General features: G+C 48.2%; 1 protein-coding gene across 2 annotated transcripts in view; it reads right to left on the bottom strand.

Moving 5' to 3' along the window:
* msi1b (musashi RNA binding protein 1b) overlaps window positions 1-16,546 on the bottom strand; it is a 145,923-nt gene that overhangs the window by 76,648 nt on the left and 52,729 nt on the right. For both annotated transcript variants that reach the window (XM_078421093.1, XM_078421092.1), the window contains exon 6: window positions 14,524-14,616. In XM_078421093.1, the coding sequence (XP_078277219.1) occupies window positions 14,524-14,616 (93 nt within the window). The remainder of the gene's footprint in view (window positions 1-14,523; window positions 14,617-16,546) is intronic.

The raw sequence follows: 16,546 nt of genomic DNA, 5'->3' as shown, positions 1-16,546 counted from the left end.
GAGATGAAGAGAAAGAGAAAGAGAGCACTCCTCTGAAACAGTTCAAATGCTGGTTTAAACCGCAGATAGACACAAAATGTCTGTCTTCATTGCCCTCCATAATGTTTGGGACAAAGACCCATCATTTATTTATTTGCCTCTGTACTCCACAATCTGAGATTTATTATAGACAAAAATCATATGTGGTTAAAGTGCACATTGTCAGATTTTAATAAAAGCCATTTTTATACATCTTGGTTTCACCTTGTAGAAATTACAGCAGTGTTTATACATAGTCTCCCCATTTCAGGGCACCATAATGTTTGGGACACAGCAATGTCATGTAAATGAAAGTAGTCATGTTTAGTATTTTGTTGCATATCCTTTGCATGCAATGACTGCTTGAAGTATGTGATTCATGAACATCACCACTTGCTGGGTGTCTTCTCTGGTGATGCTCTGCCAGGCCTGTATGGCAGCCATCTTTAGCTTATGATTGTTTTGGGGGCTAGTCCCATTCAGTTTTCTCTTCAGCATATAAAAGGCATGCTCAAATGGGTTCAGATCGGGTGATTGACTTGGCCACTCAAAAAGCGACCATTTTTTAGCTTTGAAAAACTCCTTTGTTGCTTTAGCAGTATGTTTGGGATCATTGTTTTGCTGTAGAATGAACTGCCGGCCAATGGGGTTTTGAGACATTTGTTAGAACTTGAGCAGATAGGATGTGTCTATACACTTCAGAATTCATTATGCTACTACCATCAGCAGTTGTATCATCAATGAAGATAAGTGAGCCAGTACCTTCAGCAGCCATACATGCCCAGGCCATAACACCCCCACCACTGTGTTTCACAGATGAGGTGGTATGCTTTGGATCATGGGCAGTTCCTTCTCTCCTCTGTACTTTGCTCTTGCTATCACTCTGATATGAGTTAATCTTCGTCTCATCTGTCCACAAGACCTTTTTCTAGAACTGTTGTTGTTCTTTTAAGTACTTCTTGGCAAACTGTAATCTGGCCGTCCTATTTTTGCGGCTAACCGGTGGTTTGCATTTTGCAGTGTAGCCTCTATTTCTGTTCAAAAAGTCTTCTGCGGACAATGGTCATTGACAAATCCACACCTGACTCCTGAAGAATGTTTCTGATCTGTCGGGACAGGTGTTTGGGGATTTTTCTTTATTATAGAGAGAATTCTGTCATCAGCTATGGAGGTCTTCCTTGGCCTGCCAGTCCCTTTGCGATTAGTGAGCTCACCAGTGCTCTCTGTCTTCTTAATGATGTTCCAAACATTTGATTTTGTACGCCTAAGGTTCGGCTGATGTCTCTAACAGTTTTATTCTTGTTTCTCAGTCTCATAATGGCTTTTCTGACTTTCATTGGCACAACTTTGGTCATGTTGATAAACAGCAATAAAAGTTTCCAAAGGTGATGGAAAGACTGGAGGAAAGACAAGGAGCTGAGAGCTCTCTTATACCTGCATCAAGGAGGCATTTAAATCCACCTGAGCAATTACAAACACCTGTGAAGCCATTTGTCCCAAACAATATGGTGCCCTAAAATGGGGGAACTATGTATAAACACAACTGTAATCTCTACACGGTGAAACCAAAATGTATAAAAATACCCTTTAATAAAATCTGACGATGTGCACTTTAACCACATGTGATTTTTTCTATTACAAAATTCAAAATTGTGGAGTACAGAGGCAAATAAATAAATGATGGGTCTTTGTCATTCAACAGATTACTTTACTGTTAGACATAGAAACATAGAAAATAGGTGCAGGAGTAGGCCATTCGGCCCTTCGAGCCTGCACCGCCATTCAATATGATCATGGCTGATCATCCAGCTCAGTATCCCGTACCTGCCTTCTCTCCATACCACCTGATCCCTTTAGCCATAAGGGCCACATCTAACTCCCTCTTAAATATAGCCAATGAACCGGCCTCAACTACCTTCTGTGGCAGAGAATTCCACAGATTCACCACTCTCTGTGTGAAGAAATGTTTTCTCATCTCGGTCCTAAAAGACTTCCCCCTTATCCTTAAGCTGTGACCCCTGGTTCTGGACTCCCCCAACATCGGGAACAATCTTCCCGCATCTAGCTTATCCAACCCCTTAAGAATTTTATATGTTTCAATAAGATCCCCCCTCAGTCTTCTAAATTCCAGCGAGTATAAGCTTAGTCTATCCAGTCTTTCTTCATATGAAAGTCATGTTAACACCTGGATGTTTGCGATGTAAGCAAACTGAGCGGTGTTACAATGGGCGGCACAGCGGGTAGAGCCGCTTGCCTCAACCAGCGCCAGGGACCTTGGTTCCATCCCCACCTCGGGTGCTGTCTGTGTGGAGTTTGTACGTTTTCCTCGTGACCAAGTGGGCTTCCTTCGCGTGCTCCGATCTCCTCCCACATCCCAAAGACGTGCAAGCTTGTCAGTTAATTGGCCTCTAAAATTGCCCCTAGCGCGCAGGGAGTGGATGCGAAAGTGGGATAATATCGAACTAGTGTGAACGGGCGATCGATGCTCAGCATGGACAGGCCTATTTCCATGTTGTCAATTCAATCAATCAGTGGCTGCACTCAAAACAATTTCACTGGCTGCAGAGCAATTTGGGTTGTGCTGAGGGCCTTTGTATGAATGCAAGAGACCCATTGTCTTCCGTGTTACCCTCTGTAACCTGTCACTGGGCGGAGGAGGCTCCACCCAAAGTTGTTTTTGAATGTACGTTGAAAGAGCAATGCAAAACAGATAGAGTAGGGCAATGTGCATCCAGGCCACTTCATGCTGATTGACTAATACTTGCTCACAGCACCAGTAATATCAACCTAAGTCGGTGACAAACAAAAGTTGTGCTCGAGGTCTGACTTTTATCGACATAGACAGTCAAATAGTTTTAAAAGCAGGAAATAAAATGCTGATTAGCTCAGCAGGTCAGGCAGCATCTCTGGAGAACATGTATAGGTGGGGTTTCAGGTCTGGGCCTTTCTTCAGTCTGAAGATGATGATTTGGTGACGTTTTGGGTCGGGTTCCTTCTTCAGTCTCTAGATCATGGATAAGTGATATTTCGGGTTGGGGCCTTTGTTCAATCTCAAGGCGGGTGCCGGTTCCGACCCAAAACGTCACCTATCCATGTTTAGTTTAGTTTAGAGATACAGCGCGGAAACAGGCCCTTTCGGCCCACCGGGTCCGCGCCGACCAGCGATTCCTGCACATTAACATTGTCCTACACTCACTAGGGACAATTTTTTGGGAACTTTTACCAAGCCAATTATCCTGCAAACCTGTACGTCTTTGGAGTGTGGGAGGAAACCGAAGATCTCGGAGAAAACCCACGCAGGTCACGGGGAGAAGGTACAAACTCCGTACAGACGGCGCCCGTAGTCGGGATCGAACCCGGGTCTCCGGCGCTGCATTCGCTGTAAGGCAGCAACTCTGCCGCTGCGCCACCGTGCCGTGTTCTCCAGAGATGCAGCGTTTCCTGCTGAGGTACTTCCAGCACATTGGATCCTTTCTGTGTAGACCAGCATCTGCAGATCCTTGCTCCTAGTTTTAAAAACACCTTCCCTCCCCACTGCCGTTGTCGCCCGAGTTTGTATCGATTCATTTCTCTCAGTTGCACACAAGCAAGGAAGGACAACAGAAACATTCTGTACACCAGAAGGGGAAGTTCTGTGCTCAAAATCAAAAATTTTTTTTAAACCAAAAACCCCAAAACATAAAATTAGAACGCTCATTTGGGGATTTAAGGGACACGAGTAGGTTTAATGAAATTTGTTTTATTGCAGAGCAGTTTAACGCCGAATCTCGAGGTAAAACTGCTATTAATTTCAATAAGTAAAACGCGTTGCTGTTGTTGATGCAAAGAAGCAAAACACAAACGTGGAAAGTCAGACATTCCACAGGGTAAAAGAAACAGCGGGGATCAAACTTACCAGCACCTGCACACAGTGACACAGGCACTGGGGGGGTGGGGGTGGAGAGCAGTCCCTGTAATATAGGGCCTTATTGCATTCATAGATTATCCCACAACCCTTCAAAACCAATTATTTTGAAAATTCTCTCACCATTGTTATCCCTCTCCCATCCCCCCCTCCACCAACGACTACATTCTAATGACCCCAAGCAAACACACAATAGGTGCCCGCATCTTGTCACATGGAACTAAACTACTTTACACTCCTCTTGTTTTTGTTCAACAGCTGGCAAGTGCTCAATTTGAAACACATCGTACACTTGGATTATTCCCCCCCCCCCTTCCAGTCTCACCAGCCCTCTTTCTCTCTCTCTCTGCACACAACATACAGCCCTCTCCCCCACCCCCCTTACCCACTCCCCCACCCCCCTTACCCACTCCCCCACCCCCCTTACCCACTCCCCCACCCCCCTTACCCACTCCCCCACCCCCCTTACCCACTCCCCCACCCCCCTTACCCACTACCCCCCCCCCCCCCCTTACCCACTACCCCCCCCCCCCCCCCCACTCCCATCCACAGCTACTTTGTAAGCTCACTTCGTGGGGTGGATGTTTTTGGTCGGGGGTGGTTTTGGGGGTGGGCTGGATGTTTTGGGGTGGGGTGGTTTTGGGGTGGGGTAGATGTTTTGGGGTGGGGGTAGTTTGGGGGTGGGGTGGGGGTGGTTTTGGGGTGGGGTGGATGTTTTGGGGTGGGGTGGATGTTTTGGGGTGATGGGTAGTTTGGGGGTGGGGTGGGGGTGGTTTTGTGGTGGGGTGGTTTTGGGGTGGGGGTGGTTTTGTGGTGGGGGTGGTTTTGTGGTGGGGGGTGGGGTGGGGGTGGTTTTGTGGTGGGGGTGGTTTTGGGGTGGGGGTGGTTTTGTTGTGGGGGTGGTTTTGGGGTGGGGATTGTTTTGGGGTGGGGGGTGGTTTTGTTGCCTTCCTAGGTTTCTGCACAAAGTTCCACTCTGGCTCTGCCTCGCCGTTCTGCTGATGAACGCGTCTCTCGGCCTTTGATGCTTCAATCGTTTCCATGCCAGCCCCACACCTTCTGCACACCGTTGCACAACCAACAATAGCCCATCACCCAGCCTGACACTAAGCATAGCGTCATGGAGTGATACAGTGTGGAAATAGGCCCTTCAGCCCAACTTGCCCCACACCAGCCAACATGTCCCAGCTACACTAGTCCCACCTGCCAGCATTTGGTCCTTATCCCTCCAAACATAGAAACATAGAAAATAGGTGCAGGAGTAGGCCATTCGGCCCTTCGAGCCTGCACCGCCATTCAATATGATCATGGCTGATCATCCAGCTCAGTAACCTGTACCTGCCTTCTCTCCATACCCCCTGATCCCTTTAGCCACAAGGGCCACATCTAACTCCCTCTTAAATATAGCCAATGAACTGGCCTCAACTACCTTCTGTGGCAGAGAATTCCACAGATTCACCACTCTCTGTGTGAAAAATAACTTTCTCATCTCAGTCCTAAAAGACTTCCCCCTTATCCTTAAACTGTGACCCCTTGTTCTGGACTTCCCCAGCATCAGGAACAATCTTCCTGCATCTAGCCTCTCCAACCCCTTAAGAATGTTGTAAGTTTCTATAAGATCCCCCCTCAATCTTCTAAATTCCAGCGAGTACAAGCCGCGTCTATCCAGTCTTTCTTCATATGAAAGTCCTGCCATCCCAGGAATCAATCTGGTGAACCTTCTCTGTACTCCCTCTCTGGCAAGAATGTCTTTCCTCAGATTAGAAGACCAAAACTGTACGCAATACTCCAGGTGTGGTCTCACCAATGCCCTGTATAACTGCAGCAGAACCTCCCTGCTCCTATACTCAAATCCCCTCGCTATGAATGCCAACATACCATTGGCTTTCTTCACTGCCTGCTGCACCTGCATGCCTACTTTCAATGACTGGTGTACCACGACACCCAGGTCTCGTTGCATCTCCCCTTCTCCTAATCCCAAACCTGACCTGTCCATGTACCTGTCTAACTGCTTGTTAAACGCCGGCCATCGGGCGGCACAGTGGGGCGGCGGTAGAGTTGCTGCCTGACAACCAATTCACAGAGATCATCAGAGAGGGCCAGAGGGTTGCATGTACAGAAACAGGCCTGATTCAGCCCTGCCAACCAAGGTGCTTTCCTGAGCTAGTCTGACTTTGGCCCATACCTATCAAGTCACCTTTCCATGCAACTGCCCAGGTGTCTTTTAAACATTATAATTGTTTCCACCACTACCACCTCCTCCTCCTCTGGCAGCTCATTCCATATCCACAACCCCACTGTGTGAAGACCTGTCCCTTTCAATCCTTCCCCTCTCATCTTAAACCTGCCCCCTCTAGTTTTACATTTTGCTATCCTACGAAAAAGACTGTGACCAACACTTTATACCCCTTGTGATTTTATAAAACTACAATACTCTACAGACACAAACTCTACCTCTCGATCTCCTTCGCTCACAAAGCCCCCGCCTATCCAGTCACTTGTACCTCTATACATCCAGCGTTGGCAATATCCCCGTGCATCTTTTCTGCACGGTCTCCAGCTTAACACTTTAAAACAAATATCAAACTTGAAATCAGATTCATAAGTTGCAGGAGCAGAATTAGACCATTCGGCCCATCACAAGTCTACTCCGCCATTCAATCATGTCTGATCGATCTTCCTCTCTCAGTTCCATTCTCCTGCCTTCTCCCCATCACCCCTGACACCCGTACTAATCAAGAATGTTTCAATCTCCTCCTTAAAAATATCGGCCTCCACAGCATTCTGTGGCAACAACTTCCCACAGATTCACCACCCTCGGACAAAAGAAATTTCTCATCTTTCTGAAGGTACGTTTTTTTATTCTGAGGCTATGGCCCCTGGTCTTGGACCCTCCCACCAGTGGAAAAATCCTCTCCACATTCACTCTATCCAGGCCTTTCACTGTTCGATGGGTCATAGAATAAAGATAATTATTTTCCAGGCAACACCTTGCAACCACAGAGCGAGCCATGCATTGCAAGAACAGGCCGCTTGACCCACTGTGTCCTTGACCTATCGAATATCTAAATCCGCACTAATCCCATTTACCAGCATTTGGTTTGTAGCCTCCAATGCCTTACTGATCCAAAAGCTTATCTGCACACTGCTTAAACAGATTGCAAGTATCCACCTCCACTGCTTATTCTGGGAGCCCATTCCACATTCCAAATGCCTACTGGGTCAAAAAGGCTCTTCCTCAGATTCCATCTTAACCTATACTTTTAGATACTTCAAACTCACCACCTGCATGTCCCAACACACGGGTATTGGGAGAACAGAGATGAGGAGAAACCTTTTCAGTCAGAGAGTTGTAAATCTGTGGAATTCTCTGCCTCAGAAGGCAGTGGAGGCCAATTCTCTGAATGCATTCAAGAGATAGCTAGATAGAGCTCTTAAGGATAGCGGAGTCAGGGGGTATGGGGAGAAAGCAGGAACGGGGGTACTGATTGAGAATGATCAGCCATGATCAGATTGAATGGCGGTGCTGGCTCGAAGGGCCGAATGGCCTCCTCCTGCACCTATTGTCTATTGTCCATTGTTTCCCTCTGCACAAACCATTGTGTTATTCTCTGATCCTCACAGGGCATGATCCCAATGCTTCCAAGATGGCGCCCAACGCAGGCGACTATTTGCGTGTTAGCCACAGAAGCAGATCTACAATCACATATTACAATCCCTCCACACTTTTAAATCCCTACTCTTACTGTAGTATTTCTTACTTTAACCATACACTAAACGCTATTCCCCAATCATGTATCTGTACACAGTTTATGGCTTGATTGTAATCATGTATTTATTGTCTTTCCGCTGACTGGTTAGCAAGCAACAAAAGCTTTTCACTGTACCTCGGTACACGTGATAATAAACTAAACTGAACAAAACATTGGAAGCTCAGCTCATTACAGCAGGGTTGAGGGGCTGAATGGCCCAGAGAGAGAAAGCAAATCACTTTCATTCCAGCCGTGATCAAACACAATAGCTTTTGATACTGCACTCTCACAACAAAATGCAGGAAGCAAGTCAGTTTCTGCTTGAATGGGGAATGCACGGGCTTACTATAGAGATACAGCATGGAAACAGGCCCTTCGGCCCACCGAGTCCACGCCAACCATCAATCACCTGTTCATGGCACTTCTGTTCTTCCACTTACTCCATTCCCTACACACTAGGGCCACTTTACAGAGGGCCAATTAACCTGCAAACCTACGCATCTTGAGGATATGGGAGGAAATTGGAGCACCTGGAGGAGACCCGTTTAGTCACTGGGAGAACGTGCAAACTCCACACAGACAGCACCCGAGGCCGGTATCGAACCTGGGGCTCTGGCGCTGGGAGGCAGTGGCTCTACCAGCTGTGCCACCCCAAATTCTACAAATCTTTACCCAAATATTAGAACACAGTTCCTTGGCGATCTACCAGCTGTGCCACCCCAAATTCTACAAATCTTTACCCAAATATTAGAACACAGTTCCTTGGCGATCTCCTCCCCATTTGGGAAAGTTGCTAAACGGATCATGTCGCTGTAAGCCTCAGTCTGAAGAAAGGTCGCCGACCCGAAATGTCACCTGTGCCTTTTCTCCGGAGATGCTGTCTGACCCGCTGAGTTACTCCAGCATTTTGTGTCTCTCTTTGCTGTAACCGATACCCTCTGCCTCCCACTCATCAAAAGTCGGGCTCCATGCCAGGTCTGCCCCAAGCAAAACGTGACCAAGATCACAGAGAACTGCAATTCTCACAAGGCTTAAAACCAAGATTAGGCCTTTAAATTTAAATTCTTTCTGGGATTCCAAAGGGCGATCAGCTTCAAGAAAGAATGGGATGGATGTGGAGAAATGAAGAACAGACAAATACCGTTAACATTCAGGGTGCTAGTCATTTTACTGGCCGTTTTGTTTTATATTCAAGGGGTTCCCGGAGAACAATAATATACTTTCACACTTTAGTTTAGAGACGCAGCATTGAAACAGGCCCTTCGACAAAGAGTCCACTCCAACCACCAATTCACTCCAACCACCAATTCAATCCAACCAAACCGTTTCAGTTCAGTTTAATTTTATCACGTGTACTGATGCTGAAGTTACTCAGCAGGTCAGGCAGCATCTAGGAGAGATGCTGGGAGGGATGTAGGAGGGATTCCTTCTCTCCTAGATGTTGCCTGACCTGCTGAGTTACTCCAGCATTTCTGTGATACCTTCGATTTGTACCAGCATCTGCAGTTATTTTCCTACATCGAGGTACAGTGAAAAGCTTTCACTGTTCTGTTCTCCAGAGATACGGCCTGACCCACTGAGTTACTCCAGCACCTTGTGTCTACCAAAGATACTAGAGGAGCGAGATAGACCACTCGACCCTAAAACCCTTAGTACGTCATGGCGCCATTTTAGTAGGCAGAAACTTGCAGAAACATTTTAAAAGAAAAATTACAAAAATCTGTGAATTAATAGATGAGATATATTCTGCATTTTAATGGTATCATCACACATACTGTTCCCCCAAAACACTGATTACACTGCGAGAGGCGGGTTTTGCTTACTAAAATGGCGGCAGTTACACTCCTTTGCGTACTACACTTCAGCATAGGCGATTTCAACGGAGTATAAAATATATGTGTGCGTGTATATACACACACAGAACTTTTTTTTCTCATTTAATGATGTTTACAGTCTACTATGTTTACATATATACTGTTGTGTTGCTGCAAGTAAGAATTTCATTGTTCTATCTGGGACATATGACAATAAAACACTCTTTGACTCTTGAATTTACAGTAAAATGGTGGCAGTCGCTACTTGTATTGAAATTGAAAACACACGCATAAAGAACACACTTACGATGCTGGCTATGGGCACCGGGATTCTTCCCCTTAGTTCTCAAGCACACCGCAGTTTGATAATCTTTCAGCTTTTCTTGTTCGTTGTGAAAAGTGAAAAACAAATTTTTTTTTTGTGGTTTTGTTTGGAAACCAGAACTTTAAAGCACTCCTGAAAAGTCTAGAATGAGATTAAGGAAAGCACCAAAGAACATTTTGACCAAAATTCTATCCAAGACTAAGACTAAAACGTCACTAGTATCTGTGGACGAAGACTAAACTAAATCTAGAACTAAATTTTTTCCGGAGACTATGAGACTAAAACTTAAGGCCCACAGGCTAGGAACTAGAAGTGAGGCTATGTCTAGGACTAGAACAGAACTATCCTCCACTGTCTCACCTAGATGATCGTTCTGCAAGCAGCCATTTTGCCGGGCTGACTCCAAGTCCGGTTGCTGTGGAAACCGTCACAAAGGGTGAGGAGAGGAAAGGGGAATGGATTCCACATCAGCCGAGACAGGAATTGCAACTGCACTGGGGCCGCTGTTTATTGTTAAAACCCCCTCCCCTTCTGAAGGCAAAGTGTTGGGTGGTCCGGGATTCCTAACAGACTCCATGGGTAAATTTGGAGCCGGGATTTCCAATTAATTATCTGGATGTGGCGGGTAGAGTTCCTTTCAACCACAACCTGCCCTTCCCTCGGTGTATGGTCCCCACTCACACACACACACACACACACACACACACACACACACACACACACACACACACACACACATTGTCTCGGATGTGTCACCACACAGTGATCAGAAATGGGAACAATGGATAGTTTCTCCCTGCCTGACCAGTTCCCCAACTGAACGCAACACAACACTGCCTCAGCCAACTTAAACCTCTGACCTTGTTCACAGGTTAAAGGAGCAGAATGAAGCCATTCAGCCCGTTAAGTCTACACCGCCATTAAATCACGGCTGGCCTACCTATCCCTCACACCCCATTCTCCTGCCTTCTCCCCATAACCTTTGACACCCGTACTAATCTAGCAACCTGTCGATCTCCACTTTAAAAGCCTCCGCTGCTCCACAGTCTTCACTGTCATCACACACTCTCGTTTTGCAATCTTAAGAGAAAACACAAGTAGTCGGAGCAGGCTGAAGCCAGTCCATAACCCACCTTCTACATCTGTCTCATCTCTACATTCCTCAAATCCTCCAACAGCTAACCTGGGCTTGAATGCAAGCAACGGCCAACCTTCCAGAGACCTCCAGGGTTAAAAATTCCAAAGATTCACCAGTCAGAAGACAGAAATATCTCCTCCGTCGGGTTCTCAATGGCCTCCTACTTTTCCTGAAGATGTAACCTCTCGTTGTAATCTCCCTAATTGCCTCAGAGGACAAGAGGGAATGAGAAGTAATATCCGCCATGTAATCTATCCTGTTGTGTTCTCCTAGAAACCTGGGACATCTTGATGCAAGCAACTGTTCCTTCATCTGATTATGAGGAACTGAGAACTAGCCAATTGAAGAGCAAAACACAAAGAGCTGGAGGAACTCAGCAGATCAGGCAGCATCTGTGAAGGGAATGGGCAGGCAGCATTGCAGGTCGAGACTCTTCTTCAGTCCCGACCCAAAACGTCATCTGGCCATTCAGTCCACTGATGCTGCCTGTCCCGCTGAACTGTCTGGGCACTTTGTACTTTGCTCAGGATTCCAGCACCTGCATTTCCTTGGGTCTCCATTTACTAGCCAAATCAATCTCTCCTTGTATGACAGCCCTGCCATCTTGCTGAGAGAGAGAGAGAGATGGATGAGCTGGCCACATTGTTTTCACTGGGCGGCCAAAACTCATCCAGAGACAGGTGGTGCTCAGTAAAGGCTGTTGAGATCAGAGCCATACAGTTGGAACAAAGTTCTAGCCAGTCAACCTAGATATGTCCACCATTGGTGAATGGGAGCAATTCCCAATGGTCCTCTGTTGTTTTAGAGCCTTTGAGGCCTGCCCTGTCCTCCAGCACCAGTTACAGAACTGACAAACCCTCTCCAATAGGGAATGCCATCATAGGCATCGGTCAATCTCACCAGGCCGAGATGCCAACTAGGTGCAGTCAGCTCACGGCCCACTAACACTCAAGAATTGAGGATGAGACTAAGGGTGTTGTCTGTACGGAGTTTGTACGTTCGCCCTTTGACCTGCGTGGCGTTTATCCAGGATCTCTGTTTTCCTCCCACACTCCAAAGACGTACAGGTTTGTAAATCAATTGACTTTGGTAAAATTGTGAATTGCCCCCAGCGTGTAGGATAGTGTTACAGTGTGCAGGGATCGCTAGTTGGCGTGGACTCTGTGGGCCAAAGGTGTTTCCACGTTGTGTCTCTAAACTAAACTAAATAGAGGACTAACCAATTCAGTCCCACCTCGTATGACAGACCTCCACCTGGGAAACCAGCCTGCCGAAAGGAGGGAGGGAAAAGAGACAGAGGCGAGATGAGCAAGTTGGGTGGATCATTACTGCCTACATCAATAGACCACCCACCCACCCACCGAGTGGATGGCTCATGAAGATCTGGCCATTAACATCCTCCAATGTCCATGGCAGGACTAACGTTCAATCCAATCAATGCACTGCCAAGCCCCAGGAGCAGCAGAAGGAACTTGGGGAAATCTTGATGCCCAACTGCTAGATGCAAGAACGCAGGGCCTGACTGCCCACAGACCTTCTCACCTGCAGCAGTGAAGTTCATCTCGGTCTTCACTGATCTACTAGGTCATCCTAAGTAGAGAAAGGACCAATGCAGGAGGATATAACAAACTCAATATTCTGCATTAAGCAACATTGTGCAAGGAAGCTTTAGCCGTACTGGGCTATAAACCCGGTCAGTCTCAACCCCATGCCAAATTATACTTTTGTTCTGCTCAACTAGACAATCTCCACAGGCCATCGTCTTAAATGCATTCCACAGGGCTTGGACTTCATTCCCAGGGATATTTTGAAAGGTTCGTTCTTCAACTGCTGGCTCCTTCCCTCCAAAGCTTTCTCCACAAAACCTCCTGCAGCAAGAGCACTTTAGAAGCAGAGACAACAGCTGGTGCAGGCATTACCCTGACGATACTGACCAAGCGCTCCCTCAACTACAGGCACTCCCTCCGACTGTACTTCCAGCCGCTCCTCCGGCAACACGCTCCACTCTACACCTTTCAGCCACCCTGCCCGACTGTACGTTCAGCCAATCCCCCACCAACAGGCGACCTCTACATCTACACCTAAAGGCGCTCCCTCACCAGTCACCATTCCCTCCGACTGTGTCTACAAGCACTCCTTAACCAACAGGCGATCGCTCCGACTACAGCTCCCGCCAGCCCCGTCGCCCACAAGCATTCCAACCGACTGTACCTACAGCCGCTCCTTCAACAGGCGGTCGGTCACTCAGACCTACACCAATCTCCAGGGGCCACCCCCGGCGACTGTACCTCCAGCCACTCCCTCAAACAACAGGCGGTCGTGCCCTCCTTCTACACCCAACAACACCCCCCTCTTCAGCAGCCTAGGTTTAAATCTCAGACGCTTCCACTTATACTGAAGAGCAGAAATCTTGGTTTACAGCAAGTCTTTTTAATAAATAACTTTTATGTTTTTTGGGGAATGTTTGAGGAATATGGGAGTTTAAGCAGCCTTGTTGAACAGCAGGAAGGAGATGTGTCTACTCCATTTATTTTGAACTCCAGGTTCCTTTATTTTAAAAAAAATCTGGTTGAAGTAAAATTTCTGACCAGCTTCACGATGGGGCCTCAGTAGAGGAGGGGGGAGAGGGTGGGGGTTCCTGAGACTTTAATCTGACAAAAGGATTTGCAATTCCTTTTATTAGCTCTCGGAGCGGCATAAAGGAGCCCAGCAATCCGCTGTTAAATCTGATGATCCCCACGCTCCCATTGGCCGGCCAGTAAAATGCTCGCGGCTCCCTAATTTGTTTCCGAAAGCTGTCCGCGGCGCCATGGAAACGGGCGGAGATTAATAAACAGCGGGGCAGCTGACCAAATCTGGGGAGGGGGTGGGGTGGGGTGGGGGGGGGGTGGGACAGTGGTGATCAGGGCTGGGGCTGGACAGACGTCTCAAGACGGTTGAAGGTAAGTCTGAGTGGCAGCAATTCTCCGTGTGCCCATTACTCTCGCAATCCCCCGGAGAGCGAGCCCAAGAGTTCGCCTATTCTCCTGTCACTTCTGACTGGCTTGCATGCCAGCATTGAATTGAAGGGCGGACAAAAGAACCTCTGTGTGTGTGTGTGTGTGTGTGTGTGTGTGTGTGTGTGTGTGTGTGTGTGTGTGTGTGTGTGTGTGTGTGTGAGACTGCTCCTCGCGGCCAGTCGCTATGGCGACGGTGGCACCAACAAAGGGGGGGGGGGGGGGGGGTGGGTTGGCGGTGTTGGGGAGGGAGGGAAGGAGGGAGTGCAAGGGTTGAGGGGGGGAGGGAGAAGGGAGCAGAGACCCCAAAGTGCAGCTGCTCAATGATCATGACTAGGAGTAAAAAAAACATAGACAGGCACCGAACCCTTCCTTCTCACCTTATACTGGGGGGGGGGGGGGGGGGGGGGAGAAGGAAGGGGGTGGGGGGGGCGGGAAGTACTCCGGAGAGTTTCAATGCTTAACCTGGATAAATCTGCAGCAAGAAAACAAAACGGAGTGACCCAGATTCGAGGATGGATCCGAACACACAATAACAATGAATGCGAGACGTAGGAGGGCTCGTGTTTCACTCACCTTTCCAAACTGGTCAAAATACTGCTTGACATCCTCCACCGTGGTGTTCACAGACAATCCACCCACAAAGATCTTCTTTGTTCTGGTCACCATCTATCGGAAAGGGAACGGGTTCAGGTTAAAACGTGGCTGAGTTTCTCCCCCATGTACCTATTGAAACTGTCCGAAAGTAGGACGCCGTCAGGCTGCAAGACAACAGACGCACTGTTCTCTCGCCCGCTGACGACATTCGGGTGTCGAGGGACGGAAGGAAGGGAGATCTTGCGAGGCAGCAGCCGCACGTTTTGCCCCAACGTTTACGACTTTGGCGCTTCCGAGCTGAAGCGGTTCAGTCAGCACGGTTTCACGCTCTCCCCTCACCTCCACTGTTCGAGGCCTTGGGAACTTTCCTCTCTACCCCCAAGGTTAAGATTGGTCCTGGGGCTTCCTGGATGCAACAGGGCGTCCGGCACGGTGGCGCAGCGGTAGAGCTGCTGCCTCACAGCGCCAGAGACCCGGGTTCAAACCCAACCACGGCTGCTGTCTGTACGTTCTCCCCGTGACCGCGTGGGTTTTCTCCGGGGGCTCCGGTTTCCTCCCACACTCCAAACACGTACAGGGTTGTAGGTTAATTGGCTTCTGTGAAATAGTCCCTCGAGTGCAGGATAGAACTAGTGCGCGGGTGGACACTAGTCGGTAGGCCAAAGGGCCTGTTTCCATGCTGTATCTCTCAACTAAAACGCAAACGCTGTATCTCTAAACTGACGCAAACCTGACCAGCCCCTGGATTACTCTACAAAGTGTACACATTGGGGAGGGCTCGGTATATTGAACAGCCCCAAGCAAGGGATGGGAGGGGGGGAATAATCATCCACCCGCTAATTACTGCCCATGGAAGGACTGTGCGGGTCCCTGGATGGTGGGAATTCATGAGATTGGTTGTGCAGTAAACACACAGCAGAACTGACTGCAACCTTGGACAAGCCAAGCATCAACTCAGCCACTGTAACCCACAACACCACCAACTACTGAACACAGGCAGAGAGATGCTGCAAGTAAACAAGGCTCCACCCTTCCGAGGCCATCTGCTGCCAGCCCTGCTTTGGTCCGGCCTTTTCATACTTCCAGTTCCTCCCCTCTACTGTCAGTCTGAAGAAGGGCCCCAACCCGAAGCATCACCCGTCCTTTATCTCCAGAGATGCTGCCTGACCCGCTGAGTTACTCCAGCACTTTGTGTCTATCTTAAGTAAACAAGCCCCCCATGGCTCACCAAGTCAGTGCCAATCTTCAACCAGCCATTTACGTTATTCCCGCGTTACTCCAATTTTCCACGGTAGACACAAAATGCTGGAGTAACTCAACGGGTCAGGCAGCATCTCGGGAGAGAAGGAATGGGTGACGTTTCGGGTCTACCGAGATGCTGCCTGACCCGCTGAGTTACTCCAGCATCTTGTGTCTACCTTCGATTTGAACCAGCACTTGCAGTTTTCTTCCTACTCCAGTTTTCTAATTCCTCTCACATCCTCATTGCCCCTCCTGACTATTCAACCACTCGCCCACGGGACCATTGACCTACAAACTCTTATATCTTTGGGAACATCAGTTGGCTCCAAGGCAGTCACTGATCTCACTTGCTTGGCAGATCTCCTTCCATGGCCTCCCACCTCAGTCCCCCAAACCCAGCAGGGTCCGGTCCACCCAACCTCTTCCCCAAGATCAAGAGTTGGGTCTTGACATCACGTTCTGCACAGACAGTGTGGGCCGAAGAACCTGTTCTTGTGCTGTACTGTTCCAAGTTCTATCTTCTGAGATCGCAGGCAGCCATTGTTCTGGTGGAATCACCATTTCAACAATCCTGCAACATTTGCGTCTTTTAACGCAGTTTAGTTTAAATTTGAGATACAGCGCAGAAACAGGCTCTTCGGCCCACCAAGTCCGCGCCGACCAGCGATCCCCACAGATTAAAACTATTCCACACCCACTAGGGACAATTTACCTTTATACCAAGCCAATTAACCTGCAAACCTGTACGTCTTTGGAGTGT

The sequence above is a fragment of the Rhinoraja longicauda genome, chromosome 25 (genome assembly GCF_053455715.1).
Source record: "Rhinoraja longicauda isolate Sanriku21f chromosome 25, sRhiLon1.1, whole genome shotgun sequence".
NCBI classification, from domain to species: Eukaryota; Metazoa; Chordata; class Chondrichthyes; order Rajiformes; family Arhynchobatidae; genus Rhinoraja; species Rhinoraja longicauda.
Note: the sequence above shows the minus strand (reverse complement) of the source record. Positions and strands in the feature narration are given on the sequence as shown.